This window comes from Hippopotamus amphibius, chromosome 17, assembly GCF_030028045.1.
Source record: "Hippopotamus amphibius kiboko isolate mHipAmp2 chromosome 17, mHipAmp2.hap2, whole genome shotgun sequence".
Taxonomy (NCBI): domain Eukaryota; kingdom Metazoa; phylum Chordata; class Mammalia; order Artiodactyla; family Hippopotamidae; genus Hippopotamus; species Hippopotamus amphibius.
In genome coordinates, this window is record NC_080202.1 from 46590665 (window position 1) to 46613108 (window position 22444).

Consider the following 22444-nt stretch of genomic DNA (forward strand, 5'->3'; position numbering starts at 1 on the left):
TCTGCCCAGAACTTCCTCTGTCTCAACTGACGTTGGGTTTCTATCTCTCTGTCCTTCTTGTCGCCTTTCTGCTCCTTTGCTGTTGCAGGTTTCATTCAGGCACTAGAAGCTGGTTAAGAAGTGTGGTCACCTCGTCACATCCTCTTGTACACAAAGTCCTCTCCGTTGTTTTCCTTACTCCCTGAGTGTTTCCATTATTTTTTTAAAAAGAAGGCATGTGTTCTCTGTGTGTAAAGCACTTATTCTGTCTCCCCACTCCTTCCTGGGCTGCTTCTGGACTCCCTCCCAGGTTGGAGACCTGCTTCCTAGATCTCATATCTTCCTCCTCTTCAATTTGCTTCTTAATTTTGTGGAGTGTCTTCAAGTAAATTTCCGAGAAAGCTTTTGTAGGAGACAAAGATTTTGAATCCTTATATGGAAAACTCCTTGTTATATTTTCACACGATTGATAATTTGGTTAGGCATAGAATTCAACACTCAAAACCATTTCTGTGAGAATTTTGAAACTTGTGTCCCGGTGTCTCACAGATTCCACTGCAGTTGTTGAGAAATCCAAGACCATGTTTGTTCCTGCCGTTCTTCTCTCTGAACCTCCCAAGGGTGTCTAATACTGGGCAGGGTCTTCTCTCGTCCCCTGGGCAAGATACCCAAGGGCCCTTTTAATCTGGTGGCCCACATCTTTGGTTCTAGCAGACTTTTCTGTATTATTCTTAGCAATTTACTCTCTTCCACTTAATGAGAAATCTCACCATGCTGGATGGTGCTGTGTCACAACCGCAGAGCTGGGCACCGGGTACCCCAGGATCCCCTTCTCAGTGGGAATCCAGGCTAGAGCTGGGCCAGAGTGGAACCTGCCTGAGGTGGGGCAACAGAATGAAAGAAGACCGTTGTCCCTGAAAGTCACGGTGGCCAGGCAGGGATAACAGGGGTGACACACGCAAGGGCCCTACGCCACCCCAGCAGCCTCCATCCATGCAATGTGGGTGGGTCTCCATGTTCTTTGGGGACAGAGGCTCCTGTGCTCAGGACGCTTCTGCACCCCACTCTACGCACCTGCTCACTGGTATGCTTCATCGCATCTGCAATAGTAAACTGTAAACATAAGTGAATGTTCCTCTGGGTTCTGTGAGTAGTTCGAGCAAGTTAATTGACAGAGGCGGGGGTCACGGGAACCTGACTTATAGCCAGTCAGGTGGAAGCACAGGTGACAACCTGGACTTGTGACTGTGCTGAAGCGGGGCAGTCTTGCAGTACTGAGCCCTCAACCTGTGGGATCTGATGCTGGCTCCAGGCAGATGGAGGCAGAATTGAGTTAAACTGTAGGACACCTAGTCAGGGTCTGCTAAAGGAATTAGAATAGCAAAAATAATTTTGAAAAAGAAGAATGAAGTTGGAGGAACCACAAGAACTGATTTCAAACTTCCTCCACAGCTACAGCGACCAGGACAGTGTAGCCATGGAGCGGCACACAGAGCAATGCAACAGAATGGCCCAGAAACACACCCACACAAGCACGGCCAACCGATTTTTGACAAAGGCCAAAAGCAATGAAGGAAGGTAGTATTCTTAACAAAAATGGTGTGGAAACACTTGGACATTTGTTAGAGTAAGAAAGAGAGAGAGAGGGAGAGAGAAAGAAAGAAAGAGCGAAAGAAAGAAAGAAAAAAGAGCCTTGATTCAAACCTCACTCCTTATGCAAAAATCAACTTAAAATGAATCACAGCTCTAAAAGTGAAATGTAAAACTATAAAATTTTAGGAGAAAATCTTTGTGACCTATGGTTACATAAAGCATCCTTAGACACTGATACCTAAAGCACCATCTATTTAAAAAATAGATGAGTTGGACTTCACTGAAATTAAAAACTTCGGCTCTGTGAAAGATTGTTAAGTAGATGAAAGAAAAGCCACTGATGAGGAGAAAACACTTGCAAAACACACACCCAACAAAGGACTTCTGTCCAAAAGGAAAATCAGACTCAACAGTAAGAAAACAAACAATCCAATGAGAAAATGGGCAAAAGATCAGAACAGATGCTTCATGGATGGTGAATAAGCACATAAAAAGGTACCAAAACGCAAGGCAGAGCAGTGATGAGACACCACGGAACCGCTCGCGTGAAAAATCTGACAACACCAAGTGCCGGGAGGGGAAACGGTGGGGCTACTCTGGGAGGCTCGAACGGACTTCAACTTGAACACAGACACACAATTCCAATCTCAGTGCTCATTCCAGGAAGTGAGACCTGCTGTGAGGGTCACGGCAGCCCTACTTGCAATAGCCCCACAATGACAGGCACATTCCTGCAACTGGACTCTCTTGGCAACAAGAGGAACGAACCAGCATCTCAAAGGCTTTATGTGGAATGAAAAAGGCATGGTTCCATTGATATAACTGTCTCAAATGTCCAAATTCTAGTGAAGGGGACAGATAAGTTGTTGGCAGGGGCAGGGGCAGGAGAAAGTGTGACTCAGAGGCAGTTTCTCTGGGGTGAAGGATAGTCCTGTATCATGATTCTGGCAGGGGTTGTGCTGAAGCAGACACGTGATGAAATTCCATAAACCGCCCCCCACCAAGAATGTGTGAACTCCGAGCAGGGCTGTACCACTTTCTTTCTGGTTTGAACTTCATACTGTGGGTATAAGACGTTAACAGATGGCCAGCTGGGTGAAGGGCACACAGGAACTTTACTATTTTTGTGACTTTTATGTGAGTCTGAAATTATTTCAAAATACAAATTTTTTTTTAATTGGGTAAACTCTGTAAAATGACTCTACGATCCTGTGGGGAAGCAGTTTCTCTGTGTAGGAACCAGGAGGCTGGCCTCCAGGTTAGAGGCAGGAATAACATTCTCAAACGGTTTCATCAAAAATATTCAGGCACTTGTTAAAAATCCACATTTCCAGAACCACTAAATCAGGAACTCTATGGGAACAGAGGGGGAATCTGCATTGTCTTCAGGTTCTTGAGCTATTTTACGATCAAACAAGTTTGGGGAGCATTGGTTTAGGTAAAGAGTCTGTACTTACAGAGGTAAACTTTATCTAGAAATTCTGCTTGTCTAGAGTCCTTGGATACTGGATAAAGTGGGAGTTTGTCCATTAGTGCTGGGAGGCAGGTTGTAAATTTTTTTCATGCCAAGCTGCTCAGATGCCAGGGGGAAATGAAAGCTGGGTGACACCCTCCCTGTGGAACACACGGGGCCAAGAAGGAGAGGCTGTATGGAGGGGGGCGGGGTTCTGTTTGGTGCAGCCCTATCCACCTACCACTGTGTCCTATGGGCCCGGGGGCAGGGGACACACACCAGGGGGACCACCAGGGGCTGTGGAAGAGCCAGAGAGGGCGTCCAAATGCTCTGGGCTGAACTGTGTCCACCAGAGTCCACTGCAGCCCTAACCCCCCATGAGACTGTGTTTGGAAATGAGGTAATTAAGGTTAAACGAAGTCATAAGGGTGGGGCCCTGATCCAAGAGTCACCAGGAGTGAGTGAGCACACGGGCCATGTGAGGACTCGGGGAGGAGACAGCCGTCTACGTGCCAGGGAGGGAGCCTCAGCACCTTGATCGCGAACTTCCAGCCTCCAGACTGTGAGGAACAGCTGTCTGTTGTATTTGTTATGGCAGCCCGAGCAGGCTAAGACACCAAGGAAGCATGGACCCTGGAGAGAGGTGCAAGGGCAGCTGGGAGCAGGCGTGGAGGATGAGGACCAGGTGGGGCTGGGCTGAGGGGGGCGCCGCACCCACACCTGATGCCTTCCTTCTGCTGTGAACCTGAGCACGTACTCCCAGCAGCCAGAGCCGGGCACGCTGGCCTTGGTAAGGGCCCAGCTACCCATGCAAGCTGCCAGGACCCCCCAGGGCAGCCTCTGAGGCATGGGGGTCCTGGCCTTGCCTCCCCTTGCCCTGCACCCCCATCCAGGAGATGTAGGTCCCTTGGGAATAGCCCCTCACTGAAGGCATGAAGTGGGCACTGCCTAAAACAGGTGCGTTTTCAGGCTGGCACAGGCCCCAGGCCATTTGTACAGACAACCTTCCACCTTTTGGTTTATTTGGAATTAGCAGAGTGATAACTTTAAGGTACTCTGGTTTAACTTTGTACATGGTGAGTATCTAATCAGACATTCAGGTAGACACACAAATATCAAACCAAATCACGCTGCTCTCCAGCTCACAGACGTGACTCAGTTTAGACTACAGACAAAGACCCCACAGAGTGCTGGCGACTTCTGTGGCTGTAACAGTTGAGAAATGGCTTAAGTAGAGATAACTTTCTTTCACTTTATTTTGAGAAACTTTAGACTTTAATTTCCCCTACCTTGCTAAAGAAAAGCACTGCTTAGGAAGACCCTACCTTAACTATTTCTATGACACTTACCAGTTAAGTCTGCCCTCAGCTCAGAACTCATATTTCTGGCTGAGAATGTGCTGCATGTAAACTATACCCTCAGTGTTCAGTCACATAGTTTCTGCGTGACTCACGTTCTCCCAGAAAATCCAGCACACGGCAGAACCGACTCAGCAGTTTCTCTCACGTGACCACCTCTACACTTACTCGCCAACCCTCTAAACGCTCTAACACTTGGGACTGAGGTGAGCATTTCCAGAGCCCCCTCGCGGGTGCAGGGCTGTACATCTGAGGGCGCTAAAGCAGGGGGCCCCTGAGGCTGACTGCAGGCCAGCACTTTCACACTCAACAGGACATTTTAATTTCCCAGTTAGGCTATGAAAGCTCTTACTAGCTTTCCACTGAGGCAGCTGTGGCTCTTTGTTCAGAAACCACCAGTGCATGTCCTGGGAAAGCATCTGTAAAAGGCGCACATCCTAGAACCGTGACCTGCAGGCTGGACCTGCTCCACAGAGGGAAGGACCAGGAGAGGGACGGCGACAGGAGTCACAGACCCAGTGCTTATTCTCCACACACGGACAATGGTTTGTGGACTCATATCCAAACGCCAGCTGAGATGCAAGGTGATGCGAGTGTGTACCCAGAGCCCTCAGGCCTCTTCCCAACTCTGGACGCTAAGGTCGAAGGCTTGTGCTTCAGGCACTTTCACAATCTGGAGGAGAGAAGACTCCATCCTGCTCAGAGACCTGAAGCTGCCGTGGACTCAGAGCTCTACCACCGCACTCACCCCTCAGTGCGGAAGGACAGCCTCTCAACAGCTCTGCAACAATCAGATGCTCAGAGCGGCTGCTGGTGAACCAGGGCCGCTCAGTGCAGACAGGACAGAGCTGCCTCTGTCCCGCGTGACTGTCCACATCAACCTGTGGGCTCCTGCCACCAGAAACACTGTCGGCTCTGAGGAGGCCACACGGGCCACACCCGCCAGCCCTCCTCCTGCCCTCACAGCTGGAGGAGCAGCGGGAAAACGACTGAGCCTCCCGCTGCCCTCACCGCCCTCACCTGTTACTAGCGCACCACCTGTAGCTATTATGCCATTGCTGGAATAGTCATCTCAAAATGGGAAAGTAAATCCACATGCAAAAGCACTTTTCTGTGTGTGGACCAGCATGAATGGCATAGAACTTAAAAGCTAGTAAAGTAGTTTTGATAACAGAAACACCTGGCGGACCCAGCACTGAAGAGGAAAGGGTAAATAACCTTGGACCACACAAAGAAGTATGTGAAACAGCCCCACGAGAGGGAAGTCGGCTTCTTCTGCGTCACTTTAAGTTCAGTGGCTAGAACACCTGATGCCACGATCACGAGCAGCTCTACTTTCAGAAGCTGATTATCATTATGAATCATCCCATTATACCAAGATTTCAGTTTTTAAAATTCAGAATTTAGAAAAAAGCACTTCGTTATACAGCAGGATCACAGGAAATCATAATGTGGGACAGGCCCTAGCCCCTCACTGGCAGCAGGGAGAATGTCTCCAGGCCTTCTAGAGCTACCTCCTGGTTTGGCTTTGGGGGGGATGCTCCCCTCTCCTCCCCCTCTGACTGGGCCCCCTCCCGCCCCTGCCCTGAGGAGCACATTTCTCTGGCCCTGGGGGTGGGTCCTGGGAGCTGTTTGTCCAGCAAGACAAAGAGTCTGGAGCGTCTGCCATCAGCGGGGCAGCCAGAGCCGGGCCAGGAGGCAAATGGAACAGGCCTGGGCCCACCCCCAAGAGCTGGGGGCTGTTTTAAGTCTCTGTTTAAGTGGCTGCTGACACACGGAGGCAGTGGCTTGTTTTCAAAGGTGGACCAACAGGGAATGTTTGGTTCTTGTCCTCGCTTAACACCTCATCAACACGCAGTCGTGGACCTGCTTGACGTCTCATGGATGTCGTGACCCCCCACAGCTGAGGCCGCAAGCCTTTTCCCGGCCTCCTCCTCCAGGCTGCGTCCCCACTCATGGTGGTTTTTAGTCCAATTTCAGCCCATGCCCCATTGCAGCTCCGCAGGCTCCTGACGCCTGCTGCCCAGCTCCACCCAGATGGCGCACCTCAGCTCCTTCTCCCAAACCTGGCCCCCCTCCAGCTGCCCTCCTCAGGGATGGCCCCGCCCTGCCAGAAGCGCAGGGCTTTCCTGGATACCCCCACCCCTGCAGCAGCTCCTTGATGCCTGGGCTCCCACCTCCTGCCCTCCACCTCCATCCACCTCGGCCTGCACGGCTGGGCTGCCCGTGCCCCGCTCCCTGGTCTCCAGCCAGGTCCTCCACACCAGCCCTCTGCCTCCGGCTCCTTCCCAGGCCAGGCTCCTCTGAAACACTGTCTCCCACTTCTCCAGGGAGCACCTACCAGGACTGCACCTGGCACCCAGGAGGCAGGCAGACACACGTGCTGAGAGCATGAAAATTTCTGCTCAGGGAGGCTGTGGCCAACCCTGACGGTGGGTGTACCTGGGTGAGCAGCTGGTCAGGCGCCAGCTGGTTGATCCACCGCGTGTATCGTTCAGTAGAGTTGGGGGGGTCCCTCCTCACTTGGCAACCAATAATCTGTGAAACAATAACAAATAGGACTTAAAAGAAATCCACTGCAGCCGCTGGAACAGCCCTGTTTCTCGATAACTTTCTCCATCCAGCCTCTAAATAAGCAAGAGTCACAGACCTAAGAGCTCACTCCCCTGGCTGCCTCCCTCTGTCTAGGCTGCCACAGCAGCCCCCACAATGACGCTACCAGACAGGCACACCACATCCCAGGAAGAATCCGTGCTAGCTGTCCTCCAAATCTGCTTCGGTACCCTGCATCACCACCTCCCTCTGCCCTTGGTCCTGGAACCGGCCCTGCCACCTCCTGGTCATAGACATGATCCCCTCTCCACACACCCAACTTTGCACACTGCCCCCTGGCAACCCTGTCCTGCCCGTCTGACAGCGCCCCAACACCTGGGGAAGCCCCCCTGCACATTCTGCTGGGGTATCTGCTTGCAGTGCATTTAAACACCTCTAAGACGGCTCAGAGGTAAAAGGTCCAGCCCTTTGGTCAGTGAGGCAGGTCTGGCGAGAGGCTGGTCCCTGCCGCAGATGTCAGGGGTCCTGATGCTCACACACCATCAGCCCCAGGGCTCAGAGGTGAAGAATGGGCTGGTTTCCATGGCAGGGACCCCTCAAAGCCGCAGGAGGGGGCCTCTCTCCCCTTTTCCAGCTGGGGGAGGGCAGCTGGGGTGCCCACAGGCAGCAGAGAGCCTGCCGCTTGGTGAGGGTCCTGAGAGGCTGGCCGGCCTTGGGGAACAACACTAACCCCTGACCCCCTGGCTGTGCCTCCTCCACCTCCCTGACCACGAAGGAACACGGTGAGGACGGTCGGAGTGGTCGGCAGACCTGTATCCCTGCCTAAGTCTCCTTACGGAGAAACCATCAAGTCAGCCCATGACAGCTGAGTTTCTTAATCTTGCTCTAATACACACAGCATTTACACGTGGCGATTAATTGACACTAATGTAGTTATGCTATTGAAGAGTTTTGAGAAGGTTTTCGCTTGCTTTGCTTGAATTTTGTGGTGGTGGTTGTTTTTGTTTCTTGTTCTGGTTTGGGTTTTTTAGTGATTCAGTTATACATATACATGTATCCATTCTTTTTCAGATTCTTTTCCCACATAAGTTATTACAGAATACTGAGTAGAGTTCCCTGTGCTATACAGTAGGTCCTTGTTTGTTGTGGTTTTTTAAATTAAGCTTTTTCTTTTTTTTTTTTTTTGAGAAATGGCACGTTCACATGTAGTATTAAGAAATAATACACAGAAATCCCATCCCTTTACACAGTTTCCTTTAACAGTAACATCTTAAAAAACCACGCAGCCTCCACTGGGCTCAGGGATACTGGGCGCTTCCACGGCCACAGGGGCCCCTCGTGGTGCCTTCATAGCTGCGCCTCCCACCCCACCCCACCCCACCCCAGCTCACAGCTGCAAACCTGCTCCTTCAGGGCCGTAATTGTGTCTTTTCAAGAACACTGCGTACATGCAATCACACTGTGTGTGGTGTTTCAGGACTGGCTTTTTTCACTTGCTGAGTCCCTGGAGATTTGTTCCTTTTTTGGCTGAAAAATACTCCATAGCTCAACCCTCTACAGCACACCTGTGCTGTTTCCAGTTTGAAGCTGTGACTATTAATTTGCTGCAAACACTCACACAGGGGTTTTTGTGTGAATGTAAGTCTTCGTTTCTCTGGGGTAAACACCCAGGAGTGTGACTGTGGGTCGTATGACAGTTTCATGTTTAATTTTTAAAGACACTGTTCTTTTCCCTAGTGGCTGCACCATGTCCAGCCCACGGCAGCATGTGACACCAGTTTCCCCGCATCCTCGCCGTGGGTTTAATTCTGGCTTTGCCGACAGGTGTGTGGTACCTCCTCGTGGTTGTAACGTGCATCCCCGATGGCTCGCAAGGCTGAACCTCCTTCCAGGGGGCTTATTTCTCATCTGCCTGACCTGGATGAGTCTTTCGTATCTTTCATCCATTTCCTGATTGGGATAAAACACACCTGGCAACAAGTGTGTATTCTTTTTACATATTGCTGAATTCTATTTGTGAAACTTTCATCTATTTCTCCTAAAAACACATACTAAAACCAGCTGTAAATTAGAACAGCTCTTGAACGAGCACCTTGCCTAGTGCGAGGCCCCACACCTGATCCAACTGAGGCGTATTTTTTTAACTGTCTATTCCATCTGTTTTCTGGTCTCACTGACACTGACTTGTATTTGACTGCTGAACAGGAAAGATTTTTGAGTCAAAAAGGGAAAATGTGGATCAAAGCTGTGAGGTAGAAATCCTGTTTCAAAAGTATTCCCAAACATGAAGATGAAAAGGCTTAACTGCTATACAAACACCCAGGCCCTGGCCCCATGACTGCTAAGTCATGAACAGCTGCTGGCGGTGGCAGACCCACCGAGCTCAGCCCAGTCCAGCCCACGCTGAGAGCCATGCTTCCAGCCAGACCTTGAGGGACGGCAGACGTGGTCTTTCTGGGACATGAGCTGACTTATGCTATTTCCACGGTGAGTGCCTGAGCCCTCTCCCCAGACCTCCTCTTCCACTCTCCGCCTCTGATGAAGGCTGAGCCACGCTGGGTGGGGTCTCGCATGGAGAAGGAGGATTAGGTGGACCTGAAATGAAGCTGGAGCTTCGGGGGCTGGCTGTTCTTTGAGGCTTTAATCACTGTGAGTGTTGTTCTGCAAAGAATGAAAGTGAGGATTTTTTTTTTTTACCTTGACATATTTTAAAAGATTGCTGGCCTGGACCACAGGGCAGACAAAGGCAAACCATAAAAAGAGGCACCTGCAGTGGGACGCCGAGCTCCTCTCCTGTGCTGCCCACCCAGCCTCCATGCCAGACTGCTGTGGACATCGGGCCAGCACAGTGCCTTATACAAAGTCGGCGCTCAACAGACACAGGCTGAATGAACCAAAGGGCACACAGGCTGAATGAACCCAAAGTGTAGGAGACTGAAGAAATACTTGAGGAAACAATGGTCAAATTTTTTCAAATTTGATGTAGGCCATAAAACCACAGATCCCAGAACTTCAATAGAGCCCCAACAGAGTCAACCTTTAAAAAAAAAAACCAAAAAATTCATGCTTGTACATCATAATCAAATTGCTGAAAACCAGTATTAAACAGAAAATCTTAAAAGGAGTCAGAGAAAAACACCCATTACACACAGAGAACTGGACATAAGGAAAACAGCAGGCTTCTCGGCTGAAGCAATGGAAACCAGACAAGGGAGAGATGTCTCTAAAGAAAGAATGACACTGACCTAGAATTCATTAGCTAATTACGATAGTTTTCAAAAATTAAAGCAAAAGAAAGACTTTTTCAGAAAAACAAAAGCCAAAATTATTCATCACAGGAAGACAAATTACAAAAAAAAGATGAAGCTCTCCGGGGAGAAGGATACAACCTGATCTACACCAAGGAACAGCAAGCGGCTATGAGCGTAAACAGATGTGTAAAAGCAGAAGACATTTTCCCATGTGCAACCTCTTTATAAGACAACTGACTTCAGTAAAAATAAAAACAAACACTGCGGGCTTTACAGCATAAACTGTGTGACAGCACGTGATTTTGTAATCTTCTTACACTCCACGTGAGATGGTGCCGTTTATTTAAAGCAGCACGTGAGGGGGAAGGTGCACACTGCAGACCCAAGGCCAACCACTAAAAAATAATGAAACAAAGAGGGCCAGCTGATACATCAACCGTACAGATAGGATGGACTCATAAAACAAAACAGAACCAAAAGGCAGCAAAGAGGAAACCAGGAGGAAAGAGGCAGGAGGCAAAACACAAGCTGGGAGATGAAAACCAATCATATGCGAAAGCAATAAAGCAAAAGCCGATAACCTAGAAAAAACACCAGAGAAAACCGGCAGGGCAGGGGAGGGACAGGAGCGAGGCCGGGTTGGGAGGTGCGCCATCCAGGGTGGTGGGGCTTGGACGCTGCTGGCATTAGCACCCACTGGCAAGATCTTATTGAGAAACTGAATTTTTTAAACTTCATTAACCTCAGTTCTTAATGGAAATGAGAACTGTTTGCACAGGCTCGCGTAAAAAACTCAAGTAGGGAAGTTATGACATGAGCCCGGGACCTGGCAAGACAAATTCTGAGAGAAAGGCAGCCCACCCTCCCCAGCCACTCTCCTCCCGGTGTTGCTAGGGGGTTCCTCTAACAAGGCCTTTCAGAACCATGGTCTGAAGATGAAAATAATAAATAAATAAATAAAAAGAGAAAAAAGAGAAATGTAAGGCATATAATTTTACCAATTAGCTATACTTATGAAATTAGTTCCTAATTTATATTTATGAATCGTTTAAAGATTACTAAAATACAAGTAAAAATTAGATTTCATTAAGAGCTTATAATTGCCTTAAGGAGCCAATCCTTAAAATACTTAAAGTGGATACATTTAGGAGTGGAAGCAATGTTTTCATACTTAGGTTAACTATTTTCCTTATTTCATACTCCCAAACACTTCTTGTCATCAGAAATCTTTTCTAAAACATTACTTATAGATCAACTTCTGATTACCTGGACAATAATTGCCACTAGGAAATAGGGCCATTCAAACACCCTCCTAGCTCCCGAGAGGCTCACCTGTGCTTACTCGCCAGGAACCGTAGGTATAAGGTGTGGCTGGGGTGTGCGGAGGCCGCGCTCCACAAAACCTAAATGCACAGATGTGAGTTTTTCATGTGTGGCGGTCACATCAACGTGGGGCAGATGTGGAGGAACAGGAGCTCTGTCGCCGTGATTTTCAACCTGAGAAACTGCCCCAGACCGTAGGACGTGAGCTGCCCTCATCGCCTCCGATTCTCACATCTGCCAGGCATCCCGCTCCAACACGCTACTCTAGACCAGGTCCGTCTTCAGCAGGGCCCTTGCAGCCTCCCCGCAGCCCCCCAGTCACCTTCTCCTCCTCCTGCCTCACCCCCACCTCCCAAATATCAAGTATTCCCAGAGACCCGTGCCTGGCCTGCAGCACGCCTCTCCCCCGACCCCTCAGGGCCAGCCGCAAACGCAGAGGCCCTCGTGCCCCCCCTGCAAACCCACCCCCAGGCACCGCAGGCCAGGGGCCTCCCCAGCCCGTCTCTCGAGCCGCCGTGAGGCAGAGCTGGGCCACAGGGCCTGGCCACCAGGTTCCATCCTGAGTGACTGAGCAAGGCCCCCCGTCTGCACCCGACTCCTCCCAGCCTCCACTGGGCACGCGGGCTGCGCTCGCGGTGCCGCGCGGACGTAACCGGAAGTGGGGCGGCACCCACTGGGCTTTGGATGCTGACAGCAGACTCACATACCTCCCGACCCGGCGCCAGCGTGAGCTCCTCCCCGGCCCCTTGCAACAGCTGTGCTCCCTCTGCAGCGGGCGTGCGGCTCTGAGGGCTCACACTCAGCCTGACCAATTCAGCGCCGCTCAGTGGGCAGAGGCCGCAGCAGCCACACTCACAGGCTGGGATGGGCTGCGCCTAAGCAGAGGTGAGATGACAGGCCTGGCGTCACCTGCCCCGCGCTCCCACCAGGCAGGGTGGGCACGAGCCTGTCACCGACTCTGAGCAAGGCCAGGTCACCGAGGACCCCGCCCAGCCCCCTGGAGGTTCACACCGGGGACGCAGGCAAGTTCTGCCGTGAGCCTGTCCCAAGACCACAGGGAAGGACCCACCCACGTGTGCTGGAAAAGCTCTGGGGTGCCCTGCCCCTCTGCAAGGTGCTCCCCGCCCCCTTCCCACCTGCATCCTCAACACCTCCATATTCCTGAGAATAGAGCTTCCCACTCTGCCCGTGTGCAGGCGACCCCCCCACCACCCCGCAGGGTGGGGCCCAGACCAAACACAGCGGCTTCCCTGACCCCACCCAGCTCCTGGCCCAGAGCAGATGATCCTAGCTCCAAAATGCTCAGTGAGTGAGTGGGGAAATGCGACACCGGGAGCTGCCTAACATGCAACATCTAAGAAGTTCTGCAGAGAATACGCAGCCGCAGTTTATGGAAGCTGCCCACCTCATAATTAAATGGCTTTCTTGTAAATGGCCTTAAAGAAGTAATGACCAAGGACAAGCATATACTTACTATTCATTTCATTCTTTCCAAACAAACTATGTGATATAATCAACAAAACCACAACCAGCAACTGCAAATCAAGATTTTTTTGTAGGTCATGACTTTTAAAACACCCTGGCCCCACAGTAATAACCCTCTGAAGCTGATTTTGTTCTGGTGCAACAGGACTGTTCTGAATCCCGGGTCTCACCACAGACCTGTGACGCAGGAGGAGGCACAGGTGCTCCAGCGCTGGGAGCAGAGCATCAAGTGCATTTAATACAAGGTCAGCAAGCAAAGCGCTAACCTAGAACTTCATAAAAGCACAAACCAATGTGTTTTAATTAAGACAAACGGACACGGTCTGCATTTTTTCCAAATTCCTTATGTATCCCTAGATTTCGAGGTCTTTTTGAACTTACAGAGAACCACCAAAAGTACCAATCACAAACAAACAAACAAACAAAAAGATGGGAAACAACTTATCTGAAAGTATCTCACTCTACAATGTCAACACTGGTTACAAAATTCTTCAGACAAAATTCTTCTTTCAATGTAAAATATATTCTGAACACTTGGAAATTGTGCCATTTCCAGCTATGTGATCACCCCTGACTCTTTCCAGACCTGGGCCAGTTCTCAGACTCAGACCCACCGGCTGAAACAGAGGCCTCCCCGCCATGAGAATGGACCTGCGACACCAGGGCAGACGCACGCAAGATGCAGGATCTAAGGCCGGGAGCGGACACTGATCCTGTGGGGCAGCAGCACACAAGGGCCCAGGTGACGCCAGACCCGTCACTCCCGTTGGAGTAAGGGTCCACGGGGCAGGTGATAAACTGGGCCCTGGGGCGCACAGGTCCCACCAGTGACCACTTCCTGGTTCCTGAATGTATAACCAGAAAGCACAGGCTCAGCACAGGCTGCCCCCTCACACAGGTTCCCTGGGGTGTGATTCGGGGCTAGTGCAAGAGAAGGGTCAGCGGAGGGACTCCCCACTGTGAGCGTAAATCAAACACAACATCACATCCTGGGGAAAAGGCAGAGATTGGGTCACCTGGGAGGCTTGAAGGATGGGGGTGCTGGTCCCCATACACCCTTGCAGAAGCAGACGTCCTGCTCACATGCTGCTTCGGTGAGTCAGCACTTGGGACCCTCTCTGCTGTCTTCACATCGCTCAGCAGCCTGCACGCTGGACGTGCTCTTGCTGGCCACCGTGTCGAGGACCCCCGTGGCACCTGGTGAGCAAGACTTTTGGGTCCAGAGGTCTGGGTGCTGCAATACCCCCTCCAAGGTGAGGGACCATGAAGAGAGACATAGGACTTTGCAGGTCTCCTTGGGCCACTTGGGGTCCTGTTCACCCTTGATCCTAGTTGAGAGTGGGGCCCAGAGGAAATGGGCCTGCCATCTGGCCCTCGGGCCACAGAGTCCCAGAAGAAGCTGGTAGCAGTCGATGACGTGGAGAGCAGCAGCCCCGGCAGGGCCGTCGCAGCACAGACCCCAGGACTCTGTGACACAGAGCTGAGGGCCATTCAAGGTGGCATGGCCGGGCCACTGCATGGCCACACTGCCCACCAGGAGCTGGGTACTGTCAGACCACCAAGGCATGAGGTTGAGTGGCCCCATGGCCATGGAGACCAGGGTGGAGCGCCTGGGTCACCCACCCACGGCTCCGACCTCTCCCTCAGCTGCACCCAGGGCCTCACAGGGGGTCCCCCAGGACCCACCGACAGTGCAGGTTCACAGCAGGCTAGCGTGGGGTGCTGGCACAACCCAAAAAGGGACCGATGCTGCAGCTGAGGGTCCCCCAGGACCCACCGACAGTGCAGGTTCACAGCAGGCTAGCGTGGGGTGCTGGCACAACCCAAAAAGGGACCGATGCTGCAGCCCAGCCCCATGCGGGCAGCGCCAGGCCCCCAGAAGCCTCAAGTATCCACCCGTGGGAAGGGGGGAGGTGGCCAGGGCAAGGACACACACGAACCCGCAAGCCCTGGTCAGTGCACAGGAGAGTTTGCTGGGAGGAGCAGACCTGGGAGACACTACGGATGGACATGGGGGCAGCGGGGTGGCTGCTGGGGTGGGCAGTGCTGGCTTGTTGGGCCAGAGAAGAGGCTGTGGGCCCCTCCCCGAAGGCTGGTCTAATTACCACCACTCTTGACCTTCTGGTCAAAGAACAGACTCTGGGCCATAGGGGACCGGCCCGAGGATTCCAGCAGCCCAGGTGAGTCGCTGACACCAGCCCCCTGCCATCAGACCCCAGGACGTGCACTGGCCCCCATGACGCTACCTCGACTGCGGGGCCACTTCTCAATAAAGAAGTGGCTGGGCACTTCTGAACCTCCCTCACATCCAGTCTTCCGGAAGCTTCCAGCCTGAGGAGCAGTGGAGTAGCCTCTCAAGAAGCAGCCGAAGGTCATTTTTATCTTCTTAAACAGGCATATTTCAAGAACATGTTAACATTAACAATGTTTAAATTTAAGCAATATAAGTGCAGTTACAATTCTGGGAATAAGAATCCTCAACGTCAAACTCAAGGCTGTAAAACATCACCTATTCCACGAAAAGACAACAAAAGCCCTGAGGCAGCGTGTGTAGGTATGTTTACATGACAGCCAAGTCCCAACACCGTCAGGTGTGCAGCGGCTGGCCAGCTGGAAACAGCACGAGAAGCAGAAAGTCAGTGGGCTAAATTCAGAGCTCCAAAATAGGGGCTACTGAAAGAGAAAGAATTCATCTTGGATGAACAAACATCCTTCAAACTCCTTGAGAAACTGTATCTGAAGGATGTGTATTTTTGAGCCTTTGTCTTAACTCAGGACATGTTTCACGGGGTCCACTCTCTGAGCCCCGAGCCCTGTGCCAGGAACGGGCTCTTTCCTTTGTGAAAGCCCAATGGCCACACAGTCAGGCCCCAAACACAGCGCCCAGGAGCCCATGAGAAATGCAGAGTCTCAGGCCCCACCAACACCAGGATCAGGTCCCAGGGGCTTGTGCGCACGTGGCCTGGAGACGCTTTAGTGTGTGCACATGGGTGGACACGGCGCCGTGGCAGACGTGAGCAAAACCCAGGGGCTGTTCCCAGGCAGTCAGACACCATGTAGCTTAAGACAGTTCCAAACCTTTCTCTTTGCCACTTTCAAAATCAGTGATTATCACAGTAATTCAAAGATGTTTTCACTAAAACTTCAGCATCGATATGTGAGCAGTGGGCTCTGTGGTCAGACACCAGTTCTGGGGATTGACCGCCTGGGCCACCCCCGACCCTGAGCCCTGAGTCACACGGGGGCGAGCAATCCATGGGCCCGAGATGCCCCTCCAGTCCAGGTGGGTGGGAGGCGCTCCCTGACACGGGGCTCCTGTGGGGGTAGGGGAAATGAGCCCTCACCCAGCAAGTGCCAAGGGGATGGGTCCTGGAGAGCCTGGCTCACAGGGGCCAAAGGGGAAGCCAGTCTAAAGATGGGAGTGTAGTCTGAGGTTATGCAGATAATAAGAATTTTTTTTTTAAACTGATACACCCCACAGCTCTCAACCTGTGTTTGCATGTCCAAGATAGGTGGCTTTTGCAATGCTGATAAAACCAGACTAAGCCACACCAAAAAATCCCTTGGACCCATCTGAAAGTAACCAGTGCTACTCAAAACAAGAAGCCCATTTTCCTCCGAAGGAAAACACCCGTGAGTGTGCAGACACAGCAGGCACACATCATTCTCCGAGGGGGCAGTCTGACTACAAGCCGACTCTTCCTACCCTAAGGAAGAATCTTAATCCGAAAAGCTGTAACGGCAGTTCTACCAAAAGACGGGACGGCACAGCAGAGACGTCCGTACTCACACTCGTCGGGTGTCGCACAGCGGCCTCGTGCTGCAGCCTCACCCTCTGAGGCATCATCGCGTCGTCCTGCAGGAGAGAACACACTTTAAACTCCCAGGAAGCAACTCTGACACACAAGCAAGAAGACGGACAGCCTGACAGCAAAGCAGGCAAGAGACCAGAGCAGGCGGTTCAGGTGCTGCCCAGGGGCCCATGACCCTGCCAGTTGGACCCGGGAAGACAGCGGGGCACGTCCAGCAAGGTGGAGACTCGGATCCCCAAGGTCCAGCAACTCTGCCACGTGCGCAGAAGAAGTCTTCACACGTATGTACCAGAAGAGATGTACGGAACGTTCACTGCAGCGTCATTCAAATCGGGCAACAGCCCGATGTTCACAGATAGCAGCATGGGTAACAACTGTGCACATTTCTGCAGTCAAATACCACTCAGGTGTGAAATTAAACCATAGCTATACATAGCATCAGTGAATTTCAGACACAATGCTGAGTAAAAGAGGCAAACAAAAGGATATACAGAGTATCACTCCATTTGCTTAAAATTCAAAACCAAGGAAAATTAACCTGATTATTTAAGAAGTATATACATAATGCGAACTGCCATAAAGAAAAACAAGAAAATTATAATCCCAAAGTCAGAACAGTGGTGACTTTGCGGGGAGGGGGTCAGGGTGTACCTCTAAGGTATTAGCAATGCAGTTACTGCCTGACTAAGTGGAAGTGACACATGTATTTACTTCCTAATTAATCTTTAAAGTGTACATGTATGTTTTGTGTTTTTTTCTATAGGTATGTTCTACATCACACTTTAAAAAGTGCTTTAAATTGATTAAAAAAATTGAAAAGATTTCAGTGTTTTATTTAAAGGCACAAATACGCCCACTGTGTCATTGGCAGGATATACATCTTTAAACTGAGCAATACGATAAACTAAAAGACCTGTATTTATATCTCTCATTTCTGCAAAATGGCCTGATAAGCATTGTGCTAATCAAATGAGCTGTGGATGAAGTAAGCTAAGAGGAAGCCTGTGGCTAATGTGAGGAGGTGGGGAGGGAGGTGCTGAAAGAGGAGAAGGAAGGGGGGGGGGAGGGGGGAGGAGAAGAAGGAGGGGCAGGAGGAGAAGGGGGAGGAGGACGAGGTGGGGAGAAGGAGGGGGACAGGGCAGGGGCCCCTCCAGGCACCGCAGCGCCCGCAGCAGGCAGGAAGCAGGTGCGAAGTCAGGAACAGAAATGCAGGGAGGAGGCTGTCAGAACAGAAGCGGAGAAGTTGGCCATCCCAGGCCTGACTCCTTCCCCGGCTCCTGTCAGGACCACGCTTGCAGGCATGTGAGTGGCCAACCACAGTTGGGACTCTTAAAAAGGAAAACAAGGAAAACTGAAGCAGAGAGTGGTGGGTGATGTGAGGAGGATAAAAAAGAAGTTATACTAGAGTTTAGCCTATTTCTCTCCCACAAAGGGTATAGCAAGGCAGCAGGGCAGAGACAAAAGCAGGGAAATGTCCCTGAAAGGGAAGGTCTACTGATCACATTCTTGCAAAGGGCCACTGTGTCTGGTCGCCTCATGCAGAATCCTACAAATTTCTGAGGGTTTCCTAAACCAGTCCCGACTCCTGGTTACGTGTGGGAAGCACAGTACCCAGCCGGTATTTCAAAGAGAAAGTGGGGAGGGAAGAGGAAGCCACGGTCGGGGTCAGGGTTAGGGTTAGTCTCTGCCCGCAGCGTGACCTCCTCTGGGACCCTGTGCAGCGGCCCCACCACACACGCAAGCCCCACTTCCTCCAAACCCAGGCGAGCGCCCCGGGAACCACGCCACAAGCCTTCTGGCCTCTGTTCCCACAGTGACTCAATGGCACCAAGACATCCATTGGGACGGGGCATCGTGTGCAGACCAGCTCAGCTCTTGTATTTGGCTGGACCTCAAAAATATCTGTAGAACAAATGAAGCGTCTGCTCAGGGCCGAACTGTATTTTCAGTTCACCTCCCCATTTACAAAACACTCACTACAGTTTTTTTTTTTAATCTTTATCACAATCTTCAATAGCTGGAGACAGAGCAGCTAATATTATCCCCATTTTGTAGCCAAGGAAACCAAGGTTTGGAATTGCTACAGAACTCATCCAAGATCTCATAGCAATTACGTGTCAGGGTTAAAATCTGAACACAGGATCAACGGAGGGGCCAGTTTTACAGTTCAAGGATCTACACAAAATGTAAAATTGCCCAGAATGTCTTAACTCTCAAGAACATTCTAATATAGTCTTTCATCACCTCTTTTATCAGAATCACCTCTGCTGCTGGGTGTCTGAATACAAAGCGACCATCTGCAAGTATGACGAGAATACGGGAGACATTTAGCACACCCCTGACCATCAGCTGAGAAAGTCAAGGACGAACACACTGAGCAAACATTCAAGCCAAAAAGTGACAGCGTAACAGGGTAACAGACTGTATCAGCTGCACAGTGACTCTGCAGATTATAGATAAGCTCCTTGTTCTCCTGAGCCCATTTTGAAAGAGGAAAAACTTGCTGAAAGATGGAAGCATGAAAAGATCTTTATTATACATGAAAAGTGACGTGATATTTTAATAACAAGCCCAGATGTGTCTCTGCTTGCGGGCCGTGATCCCACCGCCTTTCATCAGAGGTTGTGCCTATCAGCGCCCGTCCCAGGGAGGGACCTGCCCTGGTCAAGGTCACTGTGCTCACAGCCGGTACCCACTACCAGGAGTTGGTTTTAATAAAAGTCAGCTGGTATCTGAAATGCAAACAGGAGGGGGCCTGAAGGATGGATACAAAGGGTCATTAAGCATGAACTACAAAAGCCCAGAGTCTGCATGTCCTGATCCCAAGGTGTATTTGGAGATGAACTTTTCCTACTACAGGAGGGAGGGTTCAAAACCTCTGTATTTGTTTGTCTAAGGTGTGCAAGATTCCACAATGATAACCAGGTAAGAAATGTTCTTGGCAGCCAAGGAAAAAGAATTTTAACGTATTATAAAAATAATACCAATTCAAGATGAAATACTGTTTCCTCTCTGACCATAAAAATATCTGGTACAGAAAAACTAATCTAGCCAAAGAACTTCAGAATTAAAAGAAACCTGCATCTTTGAGTGCAGTAGCTTCTGAGTGGAGGGTAGTCCGGAGGGAGCAAGGCTGTGGACTCCCAGGGGTGACCAACGCCCCAGATGGGTGAGGGGCAGGATGGACCACTTGCAAATGAAGGAGATAACAGTCTACAGCCAAGGAGATCTTCTGTGGAAGAAAGCAAAGTTGATTTTTTGGGTTTTGTTAAGTCTCCTTATGCTTGACTTTTGGACAAATAAGATTTGAAAACACAGATAGAAATTCCCTGGTCACACTTCAACCTCAGGATCCACACTCCAAACAGAGGACCCTGAAAGACAGGGAAGAGAACAGAGCAAACCCAACCCACATGCTGAGAGCCTATTTCCAAAGCATAGTGTCAAGGGACTCACATATGTGACCTACCTATCTTTTCCCAAACTCTGAGATACTGAGGGGAAGCAAGTAAGCTCGAGAGAAGTTGTCTGTCTGCCCATGATTTGCTACTTAGCTTGTACGTAGCAGGGCAGGACCCACACCCAGGTCAAAATGCCTCCAAATCCACTTGCAGAAATGACAGGCTAATGGCAAACAAACAATCCTGCTCTGCTCAACTAAGCAAGTTGTAAAAGATACTGAAAGAATCTTGAACAGAGAGTTAACAAGATAGTGGGGAACTACTGGGCCCAAGTCTCTGAGAAGCATTAGCCGAGAGAGGAAACAAGCCACTTCTGCCCTCAAGTCCTTGCTGATCTACAAGAAATAGCTGAAATTCCGACCAATGGTTCTGGTAACCCTGTGAGGCTGCAGGGAATAGAAATCAGAGCCAAGTGTCTGCTCAAGACTGGGGGGATGGGGGTGGGACTGCTTTTCAACCCACGACATTTCCTAGCTCCAGCCATGGCGGGTTACCTCCCGGAGGTAAGAGGTGTATGAGATAGGAAGCCTAACAGGGCCTGGGAGCCTCGAAACTGGATAACAAGGTCCCAGGATGATGGTTCTCCCAGGCACCTGGTAGAAGCAAAGGAAATCTCTGAGGGAAAGAACTTTCATTCAAGGCCTCAAATTAACTCCACAGACAAGTATTCAAATACAATGACCAGTACACAAAGATAACTGGGCATATAAGTAAAAACACACAAAAGACTTCCCAAAGCAACCACTAAGAAAATAATTCGAGCAGAGTTAAAAATCAGTAATTTATTATAGACAGTACACTAGAAAATATCTAATTTTTTTTTAAAAAAGGGACGCATTAAACAAAGAACAGAGGAATAAAAATAATATGAGTTATAGAAAATAAATAGCAAAATGGTAGGCATATATCCAATTGTAAAAAACCTAAATATGTGAATAAATTCAAAATTCTAATCAAAGATAAAAGCTGTCAAACTGCAATTAAAAAAAAAGTGAAAACAAAACAAGTTCTACCTATATGCTATTTACAAGAGACAAAATTCAGGTTGACAGACACAAGTACATTGAAAGTAAAAGGATGGAAAAAGATACACCAAGCAAACTATAACCATAAGAGAGATGAAGTAGTTATATTAATACAAGGCAAAAAAGACTTTAAAACAAAGAACATTAGTAGAAACAAAGAGGGACATTAAACATTGACAGAATGATCAATCTATTAGAAAGATATAACAATTATAAATATACATGTACCTAACAGCAGTGAAAAAACAGAAACAAAAATGAACAGAACTGAAGACAGAAACAGACGATTCAACAATAAGAGTTGAGACTTCAATACCCCACCTTCATGAATGGCTAGAATAACTTGACAAAACACTGCAGCTGTGGATGATATGAGCACTGATGACCAACGATACCAGCCTGCTGACATCTACCTATGGACACCTTCCCACAACACCAACCTGCTGACTTCTCCCTGTGGACACCCGCCCAACAACATCAGCCTGCTGACATCTACTCATGGACACCCGCCCAACAACATCAGCCTGCTGACATCTACCTATAGACACCCGCCCAACAACATCAGCCTGCTGACATCTATCTATGGACACCTTCCCACAACACCAACCTGCTGACTTCTCCTTGTGGACACCTGCCCAACAACATCAGCCTGCTGACATCTACCTATGGACACCTTCCCACAACACCAGCCTGCTGACTTCTCCCTGTGGACACCCGCCCAACAACATCAGCCTGCTGACATCTACTCATGGACACCCGCCCAACAACAACCGCCTGTACGCTAGACCACAGAACAGGGATCAGAAAATGTTAAAGATCTAAAAGCAGGTCAAGTGTGTTCTCTGACCACAACAAAATTGTTAGAATTCAAAAATAGGAGGATTTGGGGAAATCTACCACCAATATATGGATATAAACAATGTACTTCTAAACAGCCAATGGGTTAAAGAAGAAATCACAAGGGAAATTAGAAAATACCCTGAGGTAAATAAAAATGAAAACATGACATGACACAAAATAGCTATAGCAATCCTTGGAGAAAATTTTATAGAAAGATCTTAGGAACCAACCACCAAAAAAAAAAAAAAAAAAAACACACCAAGAAATTTAACAAATCTTTAGCTGGACTGGAGAGGAACAAACTTTTTCTA

At 49.7% G+C, this 22444-nt stretch overlaps 1 protein-coding gene across 5 annotated transcripts in view; it reads right to left on the bottom strand.

Annotated features, from left to right (window-relative positions):
• Positions 1-22444, bottom strand: part of B3GNTL1 (UDP-GlcNAc:betaGal beta-1,3-N-acetylglucosaminyltransferase like 1) — a 117583-nt gene that overhangs the window by 57331 nt on the left and 37808 nt on the right. For all 5 annotated transcript variants that reach the window (XR_009049930.1, XM_057714669.1, XM_057714667.1 and 2 more), the window contains exons 5-6: positions 16786-16851; positions 6826-6921 (exon numbers count right to left, since the gene is read on the bottom strand). Coding sequence is in view for 4 of the 5 variants with exons in the window: in XM_057714669.1 (XP_057570652.1) it covers positions 6826-6921; positions 16786-16851 (162 nt within the window). In the remaining variant the exon portion in view is untranslated. The remainder of the gene's footprint in view (positions 1-6825; positions 6922-16785; positions 16852-22444) is intronic.